This window comes from Nematolebias whitei, chromosome 16, assembly GCF_014905685.2.
Source record: "Nematolebias whitei isolate Nwh7 chromosome 16, NemWhi1, whole genome shotgun sequence".
Classification (NCBI taxonomy): Eukaryota; Metazoa; Chordata; class Actinopteri; order Cyprinodontiformes; family Rivulidae; genus Nematolebias; species Nematolebias whitei.
This window is the reverse complement of record NC_056513.1, coordinates 9,430,020-9,450,338: the sequence shown is the minus strand read 5'-3', so window position 1 is coordinate 9,450,338 and position 20,319 is coordinate 9,430,020. Positions and strand designations below refer to the sequence as shown.

Sequence of the window (20,319 nt, the reverse complement as noted above, 5' to 3'; positions counted from 1 at the left end):
GAGAGGAGGGACGGTGGTCTGGACAAGTCGAGAGGAGGGACGGTGGTATGGACATGTCGAGAGGAGGGACGGTGGTATGGACAAGTTGAGATTAAATAAGTTTTAACAAAATGTCTCACACTCCAGGTGATATCCCTTCTTGGATTAGTTTTGCATTCTCAAGCTTTACGAGTTCTTTACCAGCTTCAGAATGACATGGAACAGTAATGACAGTGTCGGTACGGTCACTGATATCTGTCCGACCTGAACCTGCAGGTGGATGTTTTGTACTGGTAGAGTCAGGACTGGAGTGTTTGTGGTGAGACGATTTTTTCCGTCTGAGAGAGAAGCATGCAGACATCATTAAAAAGCACAATGAAGTCCCTTAACGATGTCTGGATGCTCATGAAGTGTGAGGTGAAGTTCGAACAATGGGCTCATGCTTAAAGACAACGAGTACTTCAGGTAAAGGTGCTAAAAGTCAGACCTCGGCAGCCGCAGCTCTCCCTTTCAGTGTCACGTAAGCAGCTGGTAGCACCTGAAGCATGAAGAACATTTTCCGCCTCATGTCTCATCAACAACGAGGCGTGCTACGCCCTGAAGCAGGCGTGTTCTCCACATCAAACACAGCTTCTCATGCAAACAGCTCCTCCTGGGAACCAGTGAGACCAGCTGAGGCCTTTATGGACCTGTTGGATGAGTGACGGGCACACAGTCCTTTTAAGGTTGTCTGCTGCACCTGACGTATCTTCTAATGTTTCTATTAACGATGCTACTACTATTAATACCACATCTGCTAGTACTACGACAGCTTATATATTTTTCTAATGCTTCTACTTATAATGCAATGTTACTACTACTAATACTACCAATACTACTAATACTTCTAGTGCTACTACTGCTAATGCTAAATAAAAAGCTGATACTACGGTTACTACTTCTTTTTTCTACTTTAGGCGTTACTGACACCCTTTTGTCTCAAATCACTCCTGAAACTTTTCTCCATCCACTCCATCCCACCTGGACTCTCTTCTTCACCTCTTCACCACACTCCCCATTTCCCTGGACAGTGGACCCCAAGTACTTGAAGTCCTGCACCTTTGTGACCTCTGCTCCTTCTAGCCTCACTGTTCCACCTCCTCCCTCTCATTCACACACATGTACTCTGTCTTACTACGGGTGACTTTCATTTCTCTTCTTTTAAGTGCATACCTCCACCTCTCCAAGTTCTCTTCCACCTGTTTCCACCACAGATCACGTCATCTGCAAACATCATCGTCCACGGGCATTCCTGCCTGATCTCAACTGTTAGTCGGTCCATCACCAGAGCAAACAAGAAGGGGCTCAGAGATGATCCTTGATGCACTCCCACCTCCACCTTGAATCTGTCACTCCTACAGAACATCTCACCACTGTCCTGTTGTCCTCATACATGTCCTGTACCAGTCTAACATACTTCTCTGCCACTCAATATATCCTTGTGCAACACCACACCTCCTCCCTCGGCACCCTGCGCTTTTTCTAAATCTACAGACACAATGAAGTTCTTCTGACCCTCTCTGTTCTTCTCCATCAGCATCCTCAAAGCAAAGATGGCATCTGTGGTGCTCTTTGGCATGAAACCATACTGCTCCTCAAAGATAGTCACCTCTCGTCTAAGTCTCGCTTCCACAACTCTCCCAGATCTTCATCGTGTGACTCATCAACTTAAGTCTCCTGCAGTTGCTACAACTCTGGTGCTCAATGGGCACCAGCTCACTTCTTCTTCTCCTTTCATCAGACATTTTCTCGTCCTCAAGTTTCTTTCGGATTCTCCCTTTTTCAGGGGTCACCACAGTGAGCGAACTCGAACCTGACGCAACCTGGGCTCGATCCCACAACCTCAGGATTACAAGACCGTGGCACTGACCCCAAATATGCCATTCAGTGGTTGAGTGAAGAACTCACTGCCGTCTGTCCAAGACATTTCCAAACCTCTCCTGTATGTCATCAGGTCCTACTGCCTTCCCCTCCTTCATTCCACTAATGCTATTACTGCTAATGCTATTTCCTAATGCTAGTTCTGGTCATGCTAATTTCAGTTAAAATAAATGTTTTGAGAAATTTAGCCAGCTTTTTGCAATTTTGTAGTTTTTAACAAGTTAGTTTTAGGTTTTAGTTTACATTCAGCTTCTTCAGCGCTCACTGCTAGCGCTGCATCTTTGAAAAAATGCAACTATTTAAGTTAAAAATAGGTTCCACCTGAAAGAAGTTTAAGTGTTCAGTAATATCTACGTGTCATGAAAAACCCTGGAACCACCTCTTAGTAGTTTGTGCTACCAGGGAGCCAAAGACATCATGAAGACCAAGGAACTCCACACAGGTCAAACACAATATTTTGAAGAAGTACAGATCAGGGTCAGATTATAAACTAGATCCCAGAACTCTGAACATTTGAATTTAAGTTTGTAGAGTGTCAAAACAGGAAGAACACCAAGAGAACGTTGAGTTGGACTCGGTGAAACATTAAAGCTGCAGCTCAGGCCACGAAACAACGAGACGTTGTTTCTTTGGTCTCGGGTCGTTTGGCTCGGGTTCTGAGGCGATTCAAAGCTTGCTGTTGAAAAACACCTACGCCTCAGACGGAGGCAGCGCTGCTGACAGAGACGAGGTGTGTGTGTGTGGTAGATCAGTACTAACTCAATGGTGCCGTGGCCTTCTGCACTCTCCTGCACCACGTTGCCCTGAAGGATCTCCTGAGTTTTCACCGTGGAGATAGGCAAGTCTTTGTCGTGTTCCGGTTCTGCAGAGAGACGTGAACGAGGCGTCAGGACCGGACCGGACCGTGATCAGCTGGTGTTTGTTCTACCTGTGAGGATGACGAGGCTCTGCTGCCGGTACAGTTTGCTTTTCTTCAGCCCATTCTCAGCTGGGAGGAGTGAGGGGATCTCAGGCAGGGGTTCTGATTTGGGCTCGTCCGGACTCACGGTGGGGTCGCTGAAGCTGTCCTCCACCCTGTTTTCCTTCGGCTCCACCACCGGAGACCTCCAGGGCCGCAGACCCATCAGCGGCTGCCCAGTTTGGCCCATGTACCTGCAGACAAAATTATTTACTAGAACGTTTCTGAAGAACGTCAGGAGAGTTCTGACGAAGCTGTGGCCCAAAACTCCAGCAGAACTTTGTAACAATCTACGAAAGACGGACGACATTCAACTGTTTGGACCGAAGTAACAATGAACCAACCAGCTGCTGCCAGTGGCTCTTTATGGTCTCCATGGTAACCGTGCGCCTGCGTCCCTGACAGACATGTTGGTGAGAGGCAGACTAAAAAGTAAGTCTCAAACAAACAGCTGCTGTGGAAAAAACTATAAACCATCCATCATCCATCTGTCCATCTATCCATCATCCATCCATCCTTCCATCCATCATCCATCCTTCCATCCATACATCCATCATTCATCCATCCTTCTATCCATTCATCATCCATCCATCATCCATCTATCCATCCATCATCCGTCCATATCTAAAACTAGCTAGTAGCTAGCTAGCTCCTGCCTAAAGTCCCACCCCTCCCACTTTCTACACTCTGAAAGAGCAGGAATCACCATGGCAACCACAGGCTCAGCAGACTTTGGGTCGATGGCTTCTGTATTGTGCTGTATTTTTCATAATGACTGCCCCCCAAATCTTTAAAAAATGGTCTAGTTGATCATTGATCATTTTTGTTTAATTGATTTTGTCTGTGAATTTTCTGAGTAAACTGGAGTCAGTGCCTCAAACTGGGAATTACTTTGGATGTTGAATTCATATTCAGATAAATTCTATGTGACAAATATTAGTTTTCTGAGCAGCACAAAATATGCTCAGTTGGACAGCTCACATCAAAGGAAACTGCTGGAGTAAATTTTTTAACTCCTAAAGAACAAAAGATGAACTTGTGTTAAGAAACTCTGTTAGAAGCTGGGGGGTTTCTACACACGTTCCTATAAAAACACTTTTTCTTTGCACTGTTTTGGACCATGAAGCTGCTCCAGGAAAATATTCTCAACCAAAACATGAATGTTGACTCCAGATCCACAACGTTCCCTCTCTGCGGATCCCTCCTGGGGGGTTCCCAGGCCTCACCTGCCCTCCTCTTGCTCCAGCAGCCGTCGGTACGTGGCGATCTCTCGCTCCAACCTCATCTTGGTGTTGAGCAGCTGACTGTGGCGCTGGCGCTGGGCGCTCAGGCCGCTCCTCACCTGCTCCAGCTCCCCCTCCAGCCCCGAGATCACCTGGGAGAGGTCGTGGAGCTGGGTGGAGTACAGCTGCTGGGTGTGCTGCAGGGAGCTCTCCAGACCTTTCTCCTGGAAACAAGGCAGCGAGCAGCTTTTAGACAGAAACACCTCTCATGTGAAAACACAAACATCTGGACCCACCAGAGAGGCATAATTATATTTACATCTTCGTGCCTTAAATCAATAAATGCTTTAATAAAATGTCAGCGTTCGATGATACATGTGGGTCAGAATTGTGGCTTAATATTCTCAATATTCATGTTTTTGCTTTGAAATGCTGTGAAGAAATAAACACAAATTAATGTTTTGTTTTCTTGAGTTACTCGAACTTTGAGTCATTATGAACAGAGTAGAAACGATAAAGATGAGGGTCAGCTCCTCTAAGCCGGAGGTCATGTTCTCAACAGGAAACGAGTAGGAACCGTCCTGGTCAGGGGGAGACTTTGCCTCAGGTGGAGGTCGTCAGGTCTCTGGGCGTCTGGTTCTTGAGTGATGGAGCAGGAACGTCAAGGAATCTTTCCAAGAGATCCAAAAAGTTCTATCTAATCTAGTCTAGGAGATGGATCGACAGATCAGGACCTTGTCCTCGGTAATGTGGGTGTTGCTTTGGTCAGTCGTTGTGAAGAAAGAGTTGAGTTGAAAGGCAAATCTCTGGATTTACAGCTTTGTCTTCGTTCCAAGCCTCACCCGTGGTGAAGAAGTTTGGATTAGGACTGAAGAACCAGATCCTGAATCCAAGCAGCCGAGTGGGGGGAGGGTGGGGGCTCAGCCTTAGAGATCGGGCTAGGAGCTCCATCATCGGGGGAGCTCGGAGTAGAACTGCTGCTCCTCTGCATCTTGAGTCATCTGAGGTGGTTCATCTGATCAGGACGTCTCCCTTTAGAGGTTTTTATGACAGGTCTCACTACAAGATGCTCCTGGGCAGACCCAGAAGTCTCTTGAGGGACTCTGGTCTGGGAACACCTTGGGTTCCCCCTGGAGGAGCTGGAGGGAGTCTCTGGGTTTCTCTTCTGGACCTGTTGCCTTCACAACTCAACCAGGGATACGTGGTACAAGATGGAGACAATAAATGAAAACAGAAAGAGAATAAACTGCTCCGTCAGGATTATCCACAGTGACGGGTTTCTGTTCCTCCTCTTCTGGCTAGTGGGGACATGTTTGGCCCGATGCTGTAAAGTCCTGATGAAGGAACGTTTGGGTTTCAGTGGGTGGAGAGTCGGAAGAAGATACTGATCTGTGAGGGTTGGCGTTCAGTGAATGTGGCATCTCACCGGTCGGCAAACGGCATTCACAAGAAAGATTGCTAAATGTCTGGAAACGTTCATGTTTTTGTTTTTTTTACTTCTAGCACAAGTCAACTGTCTGCCGGCCTGATCTTGGAACATGTTCAGAAATGTGCAAGCCAAATTTTTCTCCCAGATAAGTTGCAGAATTGGCCTCTCGAGTCCTTCTCACTTAACATTTTTAGACAGAGCTGTGGTTTGACACCTTGACGGAGCTCCTCTATAAAAGAACGCATCCGAGGTTACAGCCCCAAAGGGCCACGTCTAAAAAAAACATGAATAGTGAATAAAAATCCGGTCCAGCTCTGCCTGTCTTTACATCAAATGTGAACGCCAGGAGGTTAAATCATAAACTCATAGGGGCGGCTGTCAAGCTGTGTACAAAGTGGGTATGATGTGGGTGAAAAAGGGCAAAGAGAAATGTGCACAAGCAAGAATACAGTCGTGCAAGAATACAGTCGTGCACATGAACATAAGCTGAGATTTTTAAAAAGCAGCAGCTGAAAACGTGGCCGCGCCGCGGTCGCAAAAAGAATTCAGTGAGATCGCAACAGGAAATTTGCCATTTCTCTTGTAAATTTGCCACAAGTTTAAGCCTAGGCCTGTCACGATAACAAATTTTGCTGGGCGATTAATTGTCTCAGAAGTTATTGCGATAAACGATAATATTGTTTGAAATTTTGAAAAATTGTCAAATTTCAGAAGAAATGTTCATTTGTTTGGAGTGTAGTAGTATAAGACTATTTGAACCAAAGGATGTTTGAGCAGCGTGTCTCTTTAAGAAACATGGGAGGGAGGGTCCTTGACGTGATATGGGCTGACTTGGTGACATGGCAGACGCTCGGTGATTTGAGCTCTTTAGCATTTTTCCCGCACAAAGCTTTTAATAATAAAAAAATAAATCAGTAAACAAGTTCTCAGCTTCTTTTTGCAGAGAAAAACAACTTTTTTTAGACGAAGGCACGAGTTTCAACTGTGAATTTTGGAGCTTCGACAAGACGGAGGTTTATTCCCCGAGGTCGGCCTGTTAGCTTAGCTCGTAGCTTAGCTTCAGTTAACGATCCAAAAATGTGATTTTGGACGGTTAAAATGGATTTTAAAGAGAAAGGGAGGGGTCAGTGAAGAGCACCGGAGTCCAGTGTCTTCAGTAGAAAGAGAGAGACACGAAGAAACGATGAAGCCGACAAATGAAAATGAGGTTGATAATTTTATTTTATCGTGTGATTAATTGATTTATTGTTTATCGCGACAGGTCTGTTTGAGCCGCTAGCCGCTCTCCAACAGTCACAGCCGGAGAGAGGCCACCTCAAACTTCCATCTCTTCGTGAGCTCGAGACTTTTGGAAAAGAGCCGCTTGTTGTCGGCATCGCCAGCAGACAAACAGCTAAAACCTTTAGTAGGATATTGTCTGTAGCTGAAGTCCAGCTACTCTTTTCTTGTTTTAGCTCAGTAGCCGAGGATGAATCGGGGAATCAGGAGCAAAGATCTTCTGTATACGCTGATTTTTTTTTTTTTAACCATGAGTGAAAGTATTTTTTTTTGTTTTATGGTTAATGGGCCAGAACGGTTGACTTTAGCCTGTCAGTGTTATCGCTGACAGACGGGGATTTTCCTCCTGTCTCTGATGTGTTATCAGTGTTTGAGGTGGGTGGGGTGACCAGCGACGCGTTCTCTCACCAGGGCGTGTAGCGTCTCGATCTCCACCTGCAGGGAGCGCCACTGCTTCCTGGCCTCCGTCAGCTCGGCCCGGGCCTTCCTCAAGGCCGCGCCGCCGAGGTTCACCTGGGCCCAGGCCGCCGCCTCCTGCGTGACGAGAAGGGGACCAGATATTAAAGCGGGTATCGACCACAACAAACCTCCTACTGGGCTTTTATGCAACAGAGAATCCAAACTAATGGGAGTTCTTGGGTTAGGTGTCTGAGTAAACACAGGGACACACCTTGTGGGTAAGAGTTTTCGTGTTTCCTTTTGGCACTTAATCAAACGGTGCAGAGGAGAAGCGCCGGGTGGTGATGGTTTGTGCAAACAGATAGTGTGTGTGTGTGTGTGTGTGTCACACACACCTTTAAACGCACCGGGGCGGTGAAGCCGCCCTGCTCAGTTATCACTGCACTTTCACAGTGAAAACAAAAGCAGACTTCAGTTATTTCAAGTATTCTCTGATTATTTTCTTGACTCGTTATCTGTTCCAACCCACGAACCAGTCTGAGACTGGGAGCACAATCTCACGGGAAGCCTTCAGGTGATTACCAAGAACACGAAGTCCCGCCTCAGATCCAACCGGGAAGTGGTTTTCATAGAGACATCTGTCAGCTGGTGTCGGTGTTACACAAATACGTATTAAATTATTTTGTTGGTGTGATTATTGCAATAGTTTATTATCTGGGTGTACAAATACTTCTTTAAAACGTCTTCAATTAATCCAAAGTGCTGCTGCCAGAGTCTTAACTGGAGTTAGTGGGAGAGATCATCTCTCTCCAGTTTTAGCTTCTCTCCACTGGCTCCCTGTCAAATCCAGAATTCAACTCAAAATCTTACTTCTAACCTACAAAGCTCTCAACAACCTAGCTCCATGTTATACTCGCGGTTCCAAGAGTTTCCAAAAGCAGAATGGGAGGAAGATCTTTCAGTGATCAGGCTCCTCTCTTGTGGAACCAACTTCCAGTTTCTGTCCATGAGGCTGACCAGTTTTAAGACTGGGCTCAAGACTTTCCTTTTTGATAAATCCTATAGTTAGGGTTGGCTTGTCATGCTGCTATAGGCTTAGACGACTGGGGGATAAATTAACCTAATGTCCTTAAATAAATTGTTAAAATTGAATAGTTTTCATATTCTTGACCTGCCATTGTTTATCTGTTCCTACCTAACCCGGCCGGTCGAAGCAGACGGCCGCTTGTCCTGAGTCTTGTTCTGCTGGAGGTTTCTTCCTCATGAGGGAGTTTTTCCTTTCCACTGTCGCCTTCATGCTTGCTCAGGATGAGAGTCTGCGATGGAGTTAAACTCAAAGCAGTCTGCTCCTCAAATAAATAATGTTAACTTATTATTTTAAACATCCTTAGTTGAAAAATGTAATAAACATATTTAATTTTAAAAGTAATTAAACATTTTCACGTGTCACAACCATTTTTAGAAGAAAAGGGAAATAACAAATTAAGACCACCATGTGCACGTACATGAACACTCAAGTCAATCATGAGAGGATGAAAACTTTTGACCACAGCTGTAATTTTTGTGTTTACATGTTTACATGTTTACATGTTTACGCTACATGTTTTTACTCTTAGGTGGGCTTTAATGTTACTGACAGTGGTGGGTGCAGCTAACAAAAAGTTTGCTTCACTAACCCATATTCCGCTAACGAAAAAAAAAAAGCTTTGATGTTAAAAAAAAAAAAAAAGTGGAAGCTAACGGTAAACCGCTAACCACCAAGACGACTGTCACTCAGTTTGTGTCAATTCACGTCTTCGCTTCTTTCCAGTTGAAGCTGCGTCGACCAATCACGTCACGTGCGCATGTAGTCAGCCAATCGCGTGCCTAACGGACTTTTTGAGACACGCCCACAACAAACAGGAACAAGTTCACGATGCTAGCGGACTTAAAATTAGCGAAAGCCAACTTACCAAAAGTTAATTCTGCTAACGGTTTCCAAAGTTGGCGAAAGCAATAATCCAGGAATTATTATTTTTTTAATTCTGCTATTAGCTGTTAGTGGATTAGCGGGACTGTGTCCACCACCGGTCACCGAACACGACGATTGCTGCTGTGACATTTTGTTGCTTCAGATATGGAGAGGAGCTTTTTGTGAGCTTTTATCCCTCCGACTCCCGGAGCCAAGAATAGATCATCTGACGGCATCTTATTCTAAAAATAACCCGACCTCTGGTCATCCTGGACACCTTGCAGGTTTTGGACTGCAGCATTGTTTGGGGGGAGGAGGGGGCGGCTGTCAGAGCGGTCTGCTGTAAACAACAGGGCTTAATAAAAGCTGCTCTGATTTGGCACTGTTACTTAGTGAGGGCACTTTATCATGGCTGTCAGCCCAGAGCTGGACTGCTGAGGCACAGAAACACCCGGAATGCTTCGAGAAGAGCAGAACAAGCTTAAAAAAAACAAGTTGTTGTTATAGGACGGGGTCATAAAGGCTGCAGTGATGATTAGAGATCAGATAGACGGAAGAATGAGGAGGCAAACCCACAAAGAGGCACCTGCAGTCCTGAGGGTGTGTCACGGCCCGGACAGCATGCAGAGAAAGTGAAAACGTACAAGTGAGGACGTGGGCTGGGTACGCACCTCATCAAGAGCTCCTCTGAGTGTCCTGGAAGGGGCTGCTCCACTTCCAGCCCGGTTAGGCCCCCCAAAGGCCAGATTGGAGCTTGCTCCCAAACTGAGGCTTCTCTGAACCGGAGCTGAAGTTCTGCTCTGGCTGCAGCGCGCCGTGGTTCGGTCGAAGAGCTGGGTGAGCTCCATCCCTGTGCCATCGTCCTCCCCTCCTCCAGATGCTGATGCTGCGGCTAACAGAGCATCGCAGGATCCGTCCCGCTTCAGCTGCAGAGCCCGGGCTGCCTGCAAACAGCCGAGCAGAGGGGAGGGAAGGGGGGGGGGGGGGGGGTGCACAGAGTCAGGGACGACAGCTAAAACGAGAAGAAGACGAGACAGAGCGATGACAACAGCCAAAAAGTCACGCAAAGAAGAAAAGATGACGTGATGGAAGAATCACGCACTGCAGAGGCAAGAAAACGATGCAGAACCAGATGAGCGTGAGCAGGAAAAGACCCTGCGGGGGAGGGAAGGGTGGGGGGTATTAGTCAGCAGGAATCAGGAATGAAAGGAGAGAAGGAGGTGGAAAAGGATGGAAGGAGGAGAGGAGGTCAGTGAGAGGGGACCGGAGGAGTCAGAAGATGTGAATTCAGAGAAACACACCCAGCCATTACAGGACTATTACAGAGCAGGAACGTATAATTTACCTCACTTTATAAAAAATAATAAGTATTCTCATAATTACACACGTTCGTAGGAAAATTAAACAAACACGGTTACCAATCATTTTACAACCTGCCAATCTAACACGGGTCATACGGCGAACACACAACGATGCAGGTGTGCAAATTATAACTTTACAGACGGAAATGTAGCAGTTACCAGGACACTGTGTGTTCCCGTTAAATATTGTCTAATTTACTCTAAATATAGGTTTGGACAAAATTTTGGCACAATATTAAAGCTAAACAAAAAGATAAAGGCCTAAAGATTTGTATGGGATCAACAGGATACAGCTAACAGATTAGCATTTGCTAGCATTAGCTAATGTAGGGGAGAAATCAGAAAAGTTGCACATTGCTATTAACGACCTGCTATTTTGCTTTACATTAAAATACACACAATTATTTAAATAAGTTATCACTATACATGTTAACCACCCCATTTAGTAAAGTAAGTAGCTAAGTAGCTAGCTGCTAACTAGCTAGATACAGTCAGGCCTAGCATTTAAATCTCTTTACAAAAACTTTTAATTTTAGTATTTTTCTTAATGAATTAACTCACGAGGACTAGAGAAACTACATTTCCTGTGAAAATTCAGTGTGAACGCTTATTGCAGAAGAACTTGTTGAAAAACAGCTGAAATTAGCTAAAACTATGCTGAAATGTAGCTGAAATGGAAGAGCAAGCCTAAATTAGCATAACAAAGCAGAAACTAGTTTCTTCTGCTGTTTTATACAAACAGAAATGAGCACAAAATTAGGAAAATGGCTAAGAAAATCTGAAATTAGCAAAACAGCTGAAAAGGCCGAACGAAGCTTAAACTGCCAGAAGGAAGCAGAAAGAGCTGAAATAACCTAAAAAATGTGGAATTAGCTGAAAAGCTAAAATTAGCATAAAACAGCTAAAAATAGCAGAAAAAGCTTAAACTAGAAGAAAAAAGCTGAAAGGAACAAAACAAGCTGACATTAACATAAAGAAAATAACTAGGCTGCAAGTAGCAGAAATAACCACAAAAAATCTGAACAGGTGAAATTAGCTAAAAAATGCTACAAATGTAGCTGAAAATATATAAAAAAAAAATAGTAGAAGAAAACGGAACACGTTTGTCCAATTAGGCTGAAAGAAGCAGAAATGAGCACAAAATAGTGGAAACGATCTGAAACGTAGACCGACCAGTAAACAGTAAATAGCGAGCTTCTCCTTGCAGCTCAGATATCTCTTCACCACAATGGACCGGCACAGAGTCCACAATACTGCAGAAACTGCACCGATCCATCTGTAGATCTCACGCTTCGTTCTTCTCTCAAATACCGCGGTACGTTCCGTTTCCTTCTCATGGTGCTTTCACCCTTCAGCAAACCGTCGGTGGTTGCTGAAGTTCAAACGTAGCTTCTGTTGCAGACATGAACTCCCGAGGAGTGAGCGCACGGATAAAAAGTTACAGTTTTACGTCTGAGATGACGGCGGAGTCGAACATTGACCTGAAGCTCCCGGTCCAGATGCTGCAGCTCCATCGCCGAGCGCCGACACTCATCCTGCAGCTCCACGCCGTCCTCCTCCGCCTTCCTCTTGGCTTCTCTGAGCAGCGCCACCTGATGCTGCAGGCGCCCGGTGTTCCTCTGCTCCACCTCGCACCTGAAACAGGGTTTGAGTCGATGGTTTTAGATTAACCGGAAAAATGTTGAAGATCGAGGCGATCAAGTGAGTCCTAACCAGAGGACAGAGTGTCCAGCTGATCAGGAGACGCATCAGGTGGTGCAGCAACAACAGGAGCTTCAGCTGTCCTTTATGGGTTAACAGCTGACAGCTGGGGGGGGGGGGGGGGGGCTGACCAGGCACAAAACGGGCTCACCGGGAACCGACCCGTTAGATTACAGACGACTGGGAAAGCACAGCTGCAGAGTTGTTTGTTGTAATGACTAGAAAATAAACAGTTTTATGGGTTTGTAATTCCAGATTATCTCACTCTGGTTGTCAGTGGATTAACTGGTGCAGATTAATCAGATTATGATGTTTGATATTCTGAACAGGAGCTGACCTGGTCTGGATCTGAGCAGCTCTGGACTTCATGCTGTCAGACTGCAGGGCCAGCTGAGCGTTCTCCAGCACGAGTCTGCAGATCTGAAATAATTAAAAACAAACAAACAAACAACAAAAACAAAAAGAGGCTTTAAATGCCACGAGAAACACATTAGACTATTTTATACAGAGAAGGTTTTTATTTAGGAGTCTGTCCATCCATCCATCCATCATCCATCCATGCAGCCATTCATCCATTCATCATCAATCCATCATCCAACCATCATCCATCAGTTGATCATCCACCCATCATCCATCATCCACTCATCATCCATCATCCATCCATCCATCCATCATCCATCCACTCATCCATTCATCATCATCATCCATCCATCATACATCCATCCATCCATCCATCCATCCATCCATCCATCCATCCATTCTCCATCCATCCATCTATCCATTCTCCATCCATCCATCCATCATCCACTCATCCATTCATCATCATCCATCATCATACATTCATAATCCATCCATCATCCATCCATTCATCATACATTCATCATCCATCATCTATCCATTCTCCATCCATCATCCATCCATCATCCACTCATCCATTCATCATCCATTTATCATCATCCATCCATCATCTATCCATTCTCCATCCATCATCCATCCATTCATCATCCATCCATCTATCATCATCACCATCCATCAATCATCCATCCATCTATCATCCATCCATCTATCATCCATCATCTATCTATCTATCTATCCATCCATCCATCCAACTGTTATCCACCATCCAGCCATCATGTATCAACCCATCCATCATCCATCTACCCATCCATCATCCAGCTTTCCATCCATCAATCTATCCATCCATCTTCCTAAATTCAGAACAGTGGCAGCTGGTCTATAGGGGCAGATCGGGTGCAGCCTCTCCTAAAAATCATTCGCCCCACAAAGTAGTTCCTCCTAATAAACAATGTAAATGACTAATTTACTGAGCTTGATGAGTGTGTGGTTTTTTTGTGTGTCTTTTTCAACAATTTTGACATTATTGACATCATTAATGTTAAATGGTATTCAGACTTAAATTTAATGATTCATTCTTATTTTTTTTTAAATTTATTTAAGATTATGGAGCGCCACCGTTTAGCGACATGCATTCATCAAGCAGATCGGAACATGTCCAGTGATCCTAACAGCCAAATCCAATATAGTTTCATTTGGGGCATCAGATTTTCTGTCCTGCGGACACATTTGGCTGGTTTTAGCACATTAATGTGACCTCTACCTAGACCTGATGTGAGCTCAAATGCAGGAGCAGCTGCAGTGAAACCTGCTGAGCCCAACAGTGGAGATATTCTCTTTTTAAATCCACTCTGAGCAGACAGACAGGACCAGAACAGGAAAGTGAAGAGGATAGACTGAAAGTTGGACATTTTCGCCTACATGCGAGGATCTTTTTTAACCAGTTCTGTGTGTGTGTGTTAGGTCAGTGGTTAAAGCATTGGTCTTGAAATCAGAAGACTGTAGGTTTAATCTCTGGTTAGAACATTTATTTGAATCAGTGATGATGTATTCTAACATACAAAGTAATTTCTTCATTTTTATTTTTTTGTTTATAAAATAGAAAAATCTAAAAAAGTTAAATCTAGTCCTCTGGACATTCATGTCCAGAGGACTAGATTTAACTTTTTTAGATTTTTCTACCTGGATTATTGAGCATGCATCAAGATAAAATAGAAAAAAACGTTTACAGGTCCAAACAATATAAAGTGCACGTGTTTTGCAATCTGCCATCTCTCTCTTGTGTCGGTTGAATTGTGATAATTAATTCAGTCATGCGTTGAAACGGTCAAATTATCCCCTTTTTGGTTGGATGTGGATGTGGGAAGCGTCTGTTTCTCTGATTTATTAGACCGGGCTGTTTTTCACGAGGCACAACCTCGACCCGTGGGAGGGAGAAAAAAAGCAACAAGTTTGTTCTCGAAAACAAACAAAAAAACAACAATAAAATAAATATTAAGCACTCCTATTTTCACAGAAAATGTAACGCTGTTGGTAAAGTTTGTGCGATTCAGGAAATGAATGTCCGCCCCACTGAGGAGGCGCCACAGCTTCAGTAACGATCAGCGTAGAAGTCTGTTTGAACTGTTTACACGAAGTGGTTTTTGTGGATCACTTCACTAATCCTTTAAACTGCCAAATATGTGAGCGGCATTTGCCTCAGTTTCACAAGCCAGTCAACTTTCATCTTCACAAATCTCAAACTTACTACGACTAAACAAGTTGTTTAGAGGCGAAAAACGCCCTTATTTGTCTCCTCACTTTCCCCTTGTACACAACCCTCTCACATTAGGGTAAAGTTATCAATAACAGAATATTCCCAGACTGTACCAAACGCACCATTTACTCCCATTACAAGGATATTACTAAACCCACTGCAAGGGTGACTAATCCCTGCGTCGTGTCTTGCAGGACAAGCACCCATCTTTGGGTCTGGGACGTAAATAAAAAGACAAAAAGAGAATAAACTGCTGGGTAATCCTGTACATTGAGACGGAAGCTCTCCCCGGATGAGCAAACAAAGCTCTGACAGAGTCGGCCGTGGTCATGGAAACATCTCCAAAGCTTGCAGTAACACAGAACGTAAACGGACACATTAAAACGTCTGTCAGAGCACTTACTCATGTGTTCAAAACACCAAGTGACACCTGAACGTGAGAGGAGGTGGAGGCATGAAGCTGAGTCAGGAGGGATGCACCAGTTACTGTCTGAGGGAAAACAGATTTCCACATTTCTCTGTGGGTGTAAGTGACATCCAGACCGGCTTTTCCTGGCACTGGTTCAGGTCCAGTGACGCAAACGTTGGTTCTCTGGAAGCAGCTCCTTTGATGATGGCTTCATTTTCACATTGACGGTAACTGTTTGAGTTTATGACAACTGGATTGTAACGGCTAATGGATTCTTAACCCTGCTGCTGCCCTTGGGTCAAAATGTCTCACAAGTAGGGGTGCACCGATTGCAGTTTTCTGGCCGATCACCGATTTCTAAAAAGTCTAACCTGCTGATTCCGATTTTGTTTTCTAAGCGACACTGTCAGGTGTTGTAAGGTCACAATGCACCTTGAATTTTCCACTCTTATTTTGTTGAAAAACATACCCTTGAACAATATCCTAGAAACGATACTAACTTGTTTTAGCTGGCCATGAGGTAGTGCTCTGAAATATAAATGAAGATCAGACAATTGTTGTTAAAACTAAAAAAATCGGTAAAATCAGTTTCTCATGCAAGTATCGGCTAATTTACTTTTTCCCAAAATGAATGAAAATCGGAGCCGATTTATCGGTGCACCCCTACTCACAAGGCTTCAGTCTTGAAAGTTAGAGCTGTGTCCTCTCAGCAAGAAGGTCACAGCTGCAGCAGGTCCACTTAACAGCCCAAAAATTAGCATCTGTCTTCTCAAAACTGACAAAATGTTGACATTTTAATTAATAAATAGTAAAATGATAATAATGACACAAAAAATAACTCTATATAAGTTCCATCCACGCAAGATTTGCCAGATTATCGAACCCTTTTTGGTATTAGATGTCCAGCTCCTTGTTCATGTTCACACCTGACCCTCTTGTCTCGACCTCACGTCAGTCTCTTGGATTCACCGGCCTGCTCGCTCCACGCCTGGTTTATTCTGTCTTTCTGACCCTGGTAGCTACGACCCTTTTGAATTAAGGATTCCCCTCTGGATCTGTTCTTGGACCTCAGCCTCCCAGTGCTTGACCCCTGCCTCTCTTTTTGGACCACGACTAAAGTTTACCCTGCTGTTGTCACAGTGTCGTGGTGTCTCTGAGCAAGACACACAATCCCTAAATGTTCCCCGGGTTCTTACACAGCTGTCCACTGCTCCACCTGGGTGTATCCCAGGTGCGATGGGTTAAATGCAGAGAACCAAGTTGGCCATTGTATGGGAACATAAAATGATGACAACACATAGCACTTTACTTCATTAAAGCTCTCCCTCTGCAGCTGCTCCTCCACCACTTATGGTGGCGTCAGTACCATCGCCGACACCGTCTCCTCAAGCTCTAAAAGGTGTCTCTACGTCTTGCCTCACCTGCCTGAGAAGGTTAGTGGATGTTTTCTGCCTTCAAGCACATTTCCTGAAATCTACAGCCCACTAACTCTGTCTCTGCAGACCTGTTCACGGGATCCAGACTCCCACCAGCAGCTTTAGAACAATAAAATAGTTTAAAAGTTCTCGTTGTCTGGCTGAACTGTTGAATCTGAAAACCAGGTTCTTGTCAGAAGAACCATGTTTGTTGGACGGCTTCAGCTAAAATCAAGTTAATAAATTACTTTTATTTAACAAGTTTAAACCTTAAATCCACGTTTTTCTAGCATAACCTGTGAGTTGTCAGTTTAACACAGCCTTTAATTGAACCGGAGTATTACCGTAAGTTCTGCAGCATCTCATCACAGCAGCGTCATGAACTGAAGGTCAAACCTGAGCACGGAGGTCCCTGACGGTCTTCTCCTGCTCGCTCCAGTCCCGGCTGCTGATCCTGACGCTCCAGTCTGCGATCTGGGCCTCCAGCCGGCGGTTGGCCTCTTGCAGCCGGCTCACCCGCTCCATGAAGCTCTTCAGCCGGACGTTCAGGCTCCACGCCGGGCGGTCGGAGTCCTGCGGAGGGTCCATGGGGACCTGGGAGGACAGAAACCTGAATGTTTACAGTCCCACACTCGGTGACAGAGACGCTGCGAGGGCTGCAGGGAGATGAGGTTAGAACTTTCACAGCAAACAGTCTGCCGCCCTTATAAAACCACACGCTGACACAGGTGTTCTGGAGGTAAATGTTTACCCAGGACACTCACCTGACGTGGCCCTCTGACAGTGCGAGGCCAGCCCGAGCCACTACTCCTCACAGCCCAGACTCATTCCTCCACAGAGACCTGGTCCTCTGCTCCCCTCGGTGTCCTGGCTCGATGGCAGCAGAACCCTGACAAAGAGCAGACAGGATCAGCAGACGGGGACGGTCCTCCCTGTCCCTGGAAGTGGTGAGGTGGACACTGGACATGATGCTTACATCACCAGCCCCCCGGGGCCCTTTGTCCTCCCTGATCCAGGATTACTGAGCTGCTTTCAACACGAGCACTGGGGGAATGTTCTGGGACGTCCAGTGACTGGACCCGTGTGTGTCGGAAGTGTTTTCTATAATGTAACCCTGTCCCACTTACGGTTTACTCCGTCCTCTGACTCAGTCCAAGTCTCGGCTGGTTTGGAACAGTCAGACAGTCTGGGTCAGCGATTGATTCTCTGAAGCAACGCGGTGTGGCTTCAGAATCCCAAAGACCTGAACAGCTACAGATTTGTGCTTTTTCTGCAGACACAGCCTGGTGTTTGTGGTTTTAAAGTTTACATACACCTCCACAGTGAGCAGCAGAACCATCGCAACCATTAGAAGTTCCAAACGAACCATCCAGATTTAAGGAATTGGGTCCGTTTTGCAGGTCAGCTGGTTCCAGTGTAAACAAGCGGTACGCTGATGCTTCGATGAGGGATCTGAATAGGACTGGATTTGAACAGGGAATGTAATTAATGTTTCTGAAGCAAGATGTTCATGTGTTGAAGAACAAAGGTTTTATTTATTAATTTATTTATTTTACTAGTCCGAGGCAGCGCTGAGTGATGGAGCCTGGCGAGCGGAGGGAGCAGGTTTATCCACCACTGGTGCAATGGTGGAGCCAGGGGGTGGCCAATGGTGGCCTTGGCCCCAATAGATTAATCTTCAGCCATTTCATTTGAGGAAATTATACTTTAAAAAATAAAATCAAAGTCTTTTTATTATTATTTTTAAACATGAAACAAAACAAACAAACAAAAAGACAAAATGTAGAACAAACCCCTCCCCCCTTCCCTCCCACACTGGATCAGTCACACACTAACAAATTAATTAACTAGGCATTGACATGTTTTCTATGTACAACACGAAAGGTTGCCAAGTGTCCCAAAATCTTTTAACTGAACACTTCAGTGTATATCTGATTTTTTCCAAATGAATATGATACATCACTTCTCTTATCCACTGAACATATGCTGGGGGGTGTGGGTCCTTCCAGCTGCACAAAACAAGTCTTCTGGCCAGAAGACCGCCAAAAGCAATCACATCATTCTCATACTTGCTGAAGGATGTATCCACTAAGATGAGCAGTGATGGGTGTACAGTTTTGCAAAGGTAATTATACTTTTAAGCAAAAATAAAAAACTAGAAAGCAGTTTCCTCAAATGATAGGGTGGCACGTTAACATATGGAGGCGACCATCTTGGATTTTGATGTAGCAACCCAAATTTTGATAATGACTTTTATACACCCAGATTCAGCCACACACCAAAATGGAAGTTGGCACGATGCTTAATTTTCAAGTTATACAGTTCACAAGACAGACGTATACAGTGGCAGCCATTTTGAAATGGCAACCCAAATTTTGATAGGAAGCTTTTTCACGTTAAGATGTTTCCACACGTCAAACTAGAGGACAGTACCTCACTTATTTTTTAAGTTATCATGCTCACAATATGGACAAATGGACGGATGTTTGTTTGTCTGGTCTGGGAAAACCTTGGGATCCCCCAGGAGGAGCAGGAGAGAGTCTCTGAGGAGAGGGAGGTCTGGGTTTTCCTACTGGACCCGTTTCCTCCACACCCAGACCATGGATTAGTTGCAGAAAATTGATGGCTGGAGGGATGGACAATAAAGGTTTTCTATGGTTCTGTAACTGTTTGGTTAATGTTGCACCACAGGCGCTTTACAGATAAAAATGGGAATAGAGGTGGGGAGCAATTTGACTTGGCTTTTCCTCTAAAAAATAGCACTTCTTAAAATACTTTTTGTTTTGATGCAGTTTTTGAGGATCAGGAGGTCCATTTAGGCAGAAAGAAAACCCAAAAATGTTGAATAACTAACAAAAACCAAGCAGGTAAGTGTCTCAAATACACCACGACTGACCAAGAAACTTCCACCAAAGATCTGCCAGACGGTTAATTAGTGAGAACAGGTGTGTTAATTACAGACTGTTGACAGGTGTGAGAGACGGGACAGGCAGAGGAGAAAACTACAGCCATGGAAAACACAAAACCAAAGTGTCAGGCGAAGTATCAAAAACTCTGATGGCTAAAAACTGAATACATCGGCAGACATCAATTAAACCTACTTATTCTAAAACAGGTAAACAAAAACACCAAGAACACAAAAACCATGACGTAAACAACAGTTTACAACACAATGAAGAACTGGCACTTCCTGCTTTTATTGTGAAAGGAAAACCAACGACGACCAAATCAAAGGCGACTGGACTTTTGTCCGTCCCGCCGGAGCTCCACGTACGAGTCGTGTTTTGGTGTGTAAGCTCTGTCTGGCTGTTTATTTGCTCCAGCTGTTTTGGTTTTTAAAACGATGTTACCAAAGTATGAAGTATGTGAGCGACACGTTTGGGCAAGACCTGATTCAGTTTCAGGACCTGGACCGGGGCCAGTGAACCTGGCCTGATTTATCTCAGGTTTTTCTAATCTACTGACAGACTTAATGTGCAGGCTTCCTTGTTTTCAGATTAAATAGCTTGTCAGTCATGGGACATGGACACAAGACACCAGAAAATAATTTTTTTTTTGTGAATAAACATTTTGAAACTAATATATTTAGCGTTATGGCCTGTGGCTAAAAACAACTAACCTGATCTGTCTTGAGCCTGATTTTATCCTGTTGAGCTTCCTGAGCTTAACTTACTTCAACTGGTCA

General features: G+C 44.6%; 1 protein-coding gene across 1 annotated transcript in view; it reads right to left on the bottom strand.

The window, feature by feature from the left end:
• krt222 (keratin 222) overlaps window positions 1-17,567 on the bottom strand; it is a 19,171-nt gene extending 1,604 nt beyond the window's left edge. Inside the window, exons 1-9 of the mRNA XM_037690472.1 lie at window positions 17,399-17,567; window positions 17,031-17,228; window positions 12,537-12,619; window positions 11,980-12,133; window positions 9,809-10,081; window positions 7,196-7,321; window positions 4,084-4,304; window positions 2,828-3,147; window positions 2,659-2,761 (exon numbers count right to left, since the gene is read on the bottom strand). Coding sequence (XP_037546400.1) covers window positions 2,659-2,761; window positions 2,828-3,147; window positions 4,084-4,304; window positions 7,196-7,321; window positions 9,809-10,081; window positions 11,980-12,133; window positions 12,537-12,619; window positions 17,031-17,222 — 1,472 coding nt within the window. The 5' untranslated portion in view covers window positions 17,223-17,228; window positions 17,399-17,567. The remainder of the gene's footprint in view (window positions 1-2,658; window positions 2,762-2,827; window positions 3,148-4,083; window positions 4,305-7,195; window positions 7,322-9,808; window positions 10,082-11,979; window positions 12,134-12,536; window positions 12,620-17,030; window positions 17,229-17,398) is intronic.
• Between the last annotated feature and the right edge of the window lie 2,752 nt (window positions 17,568-20,319).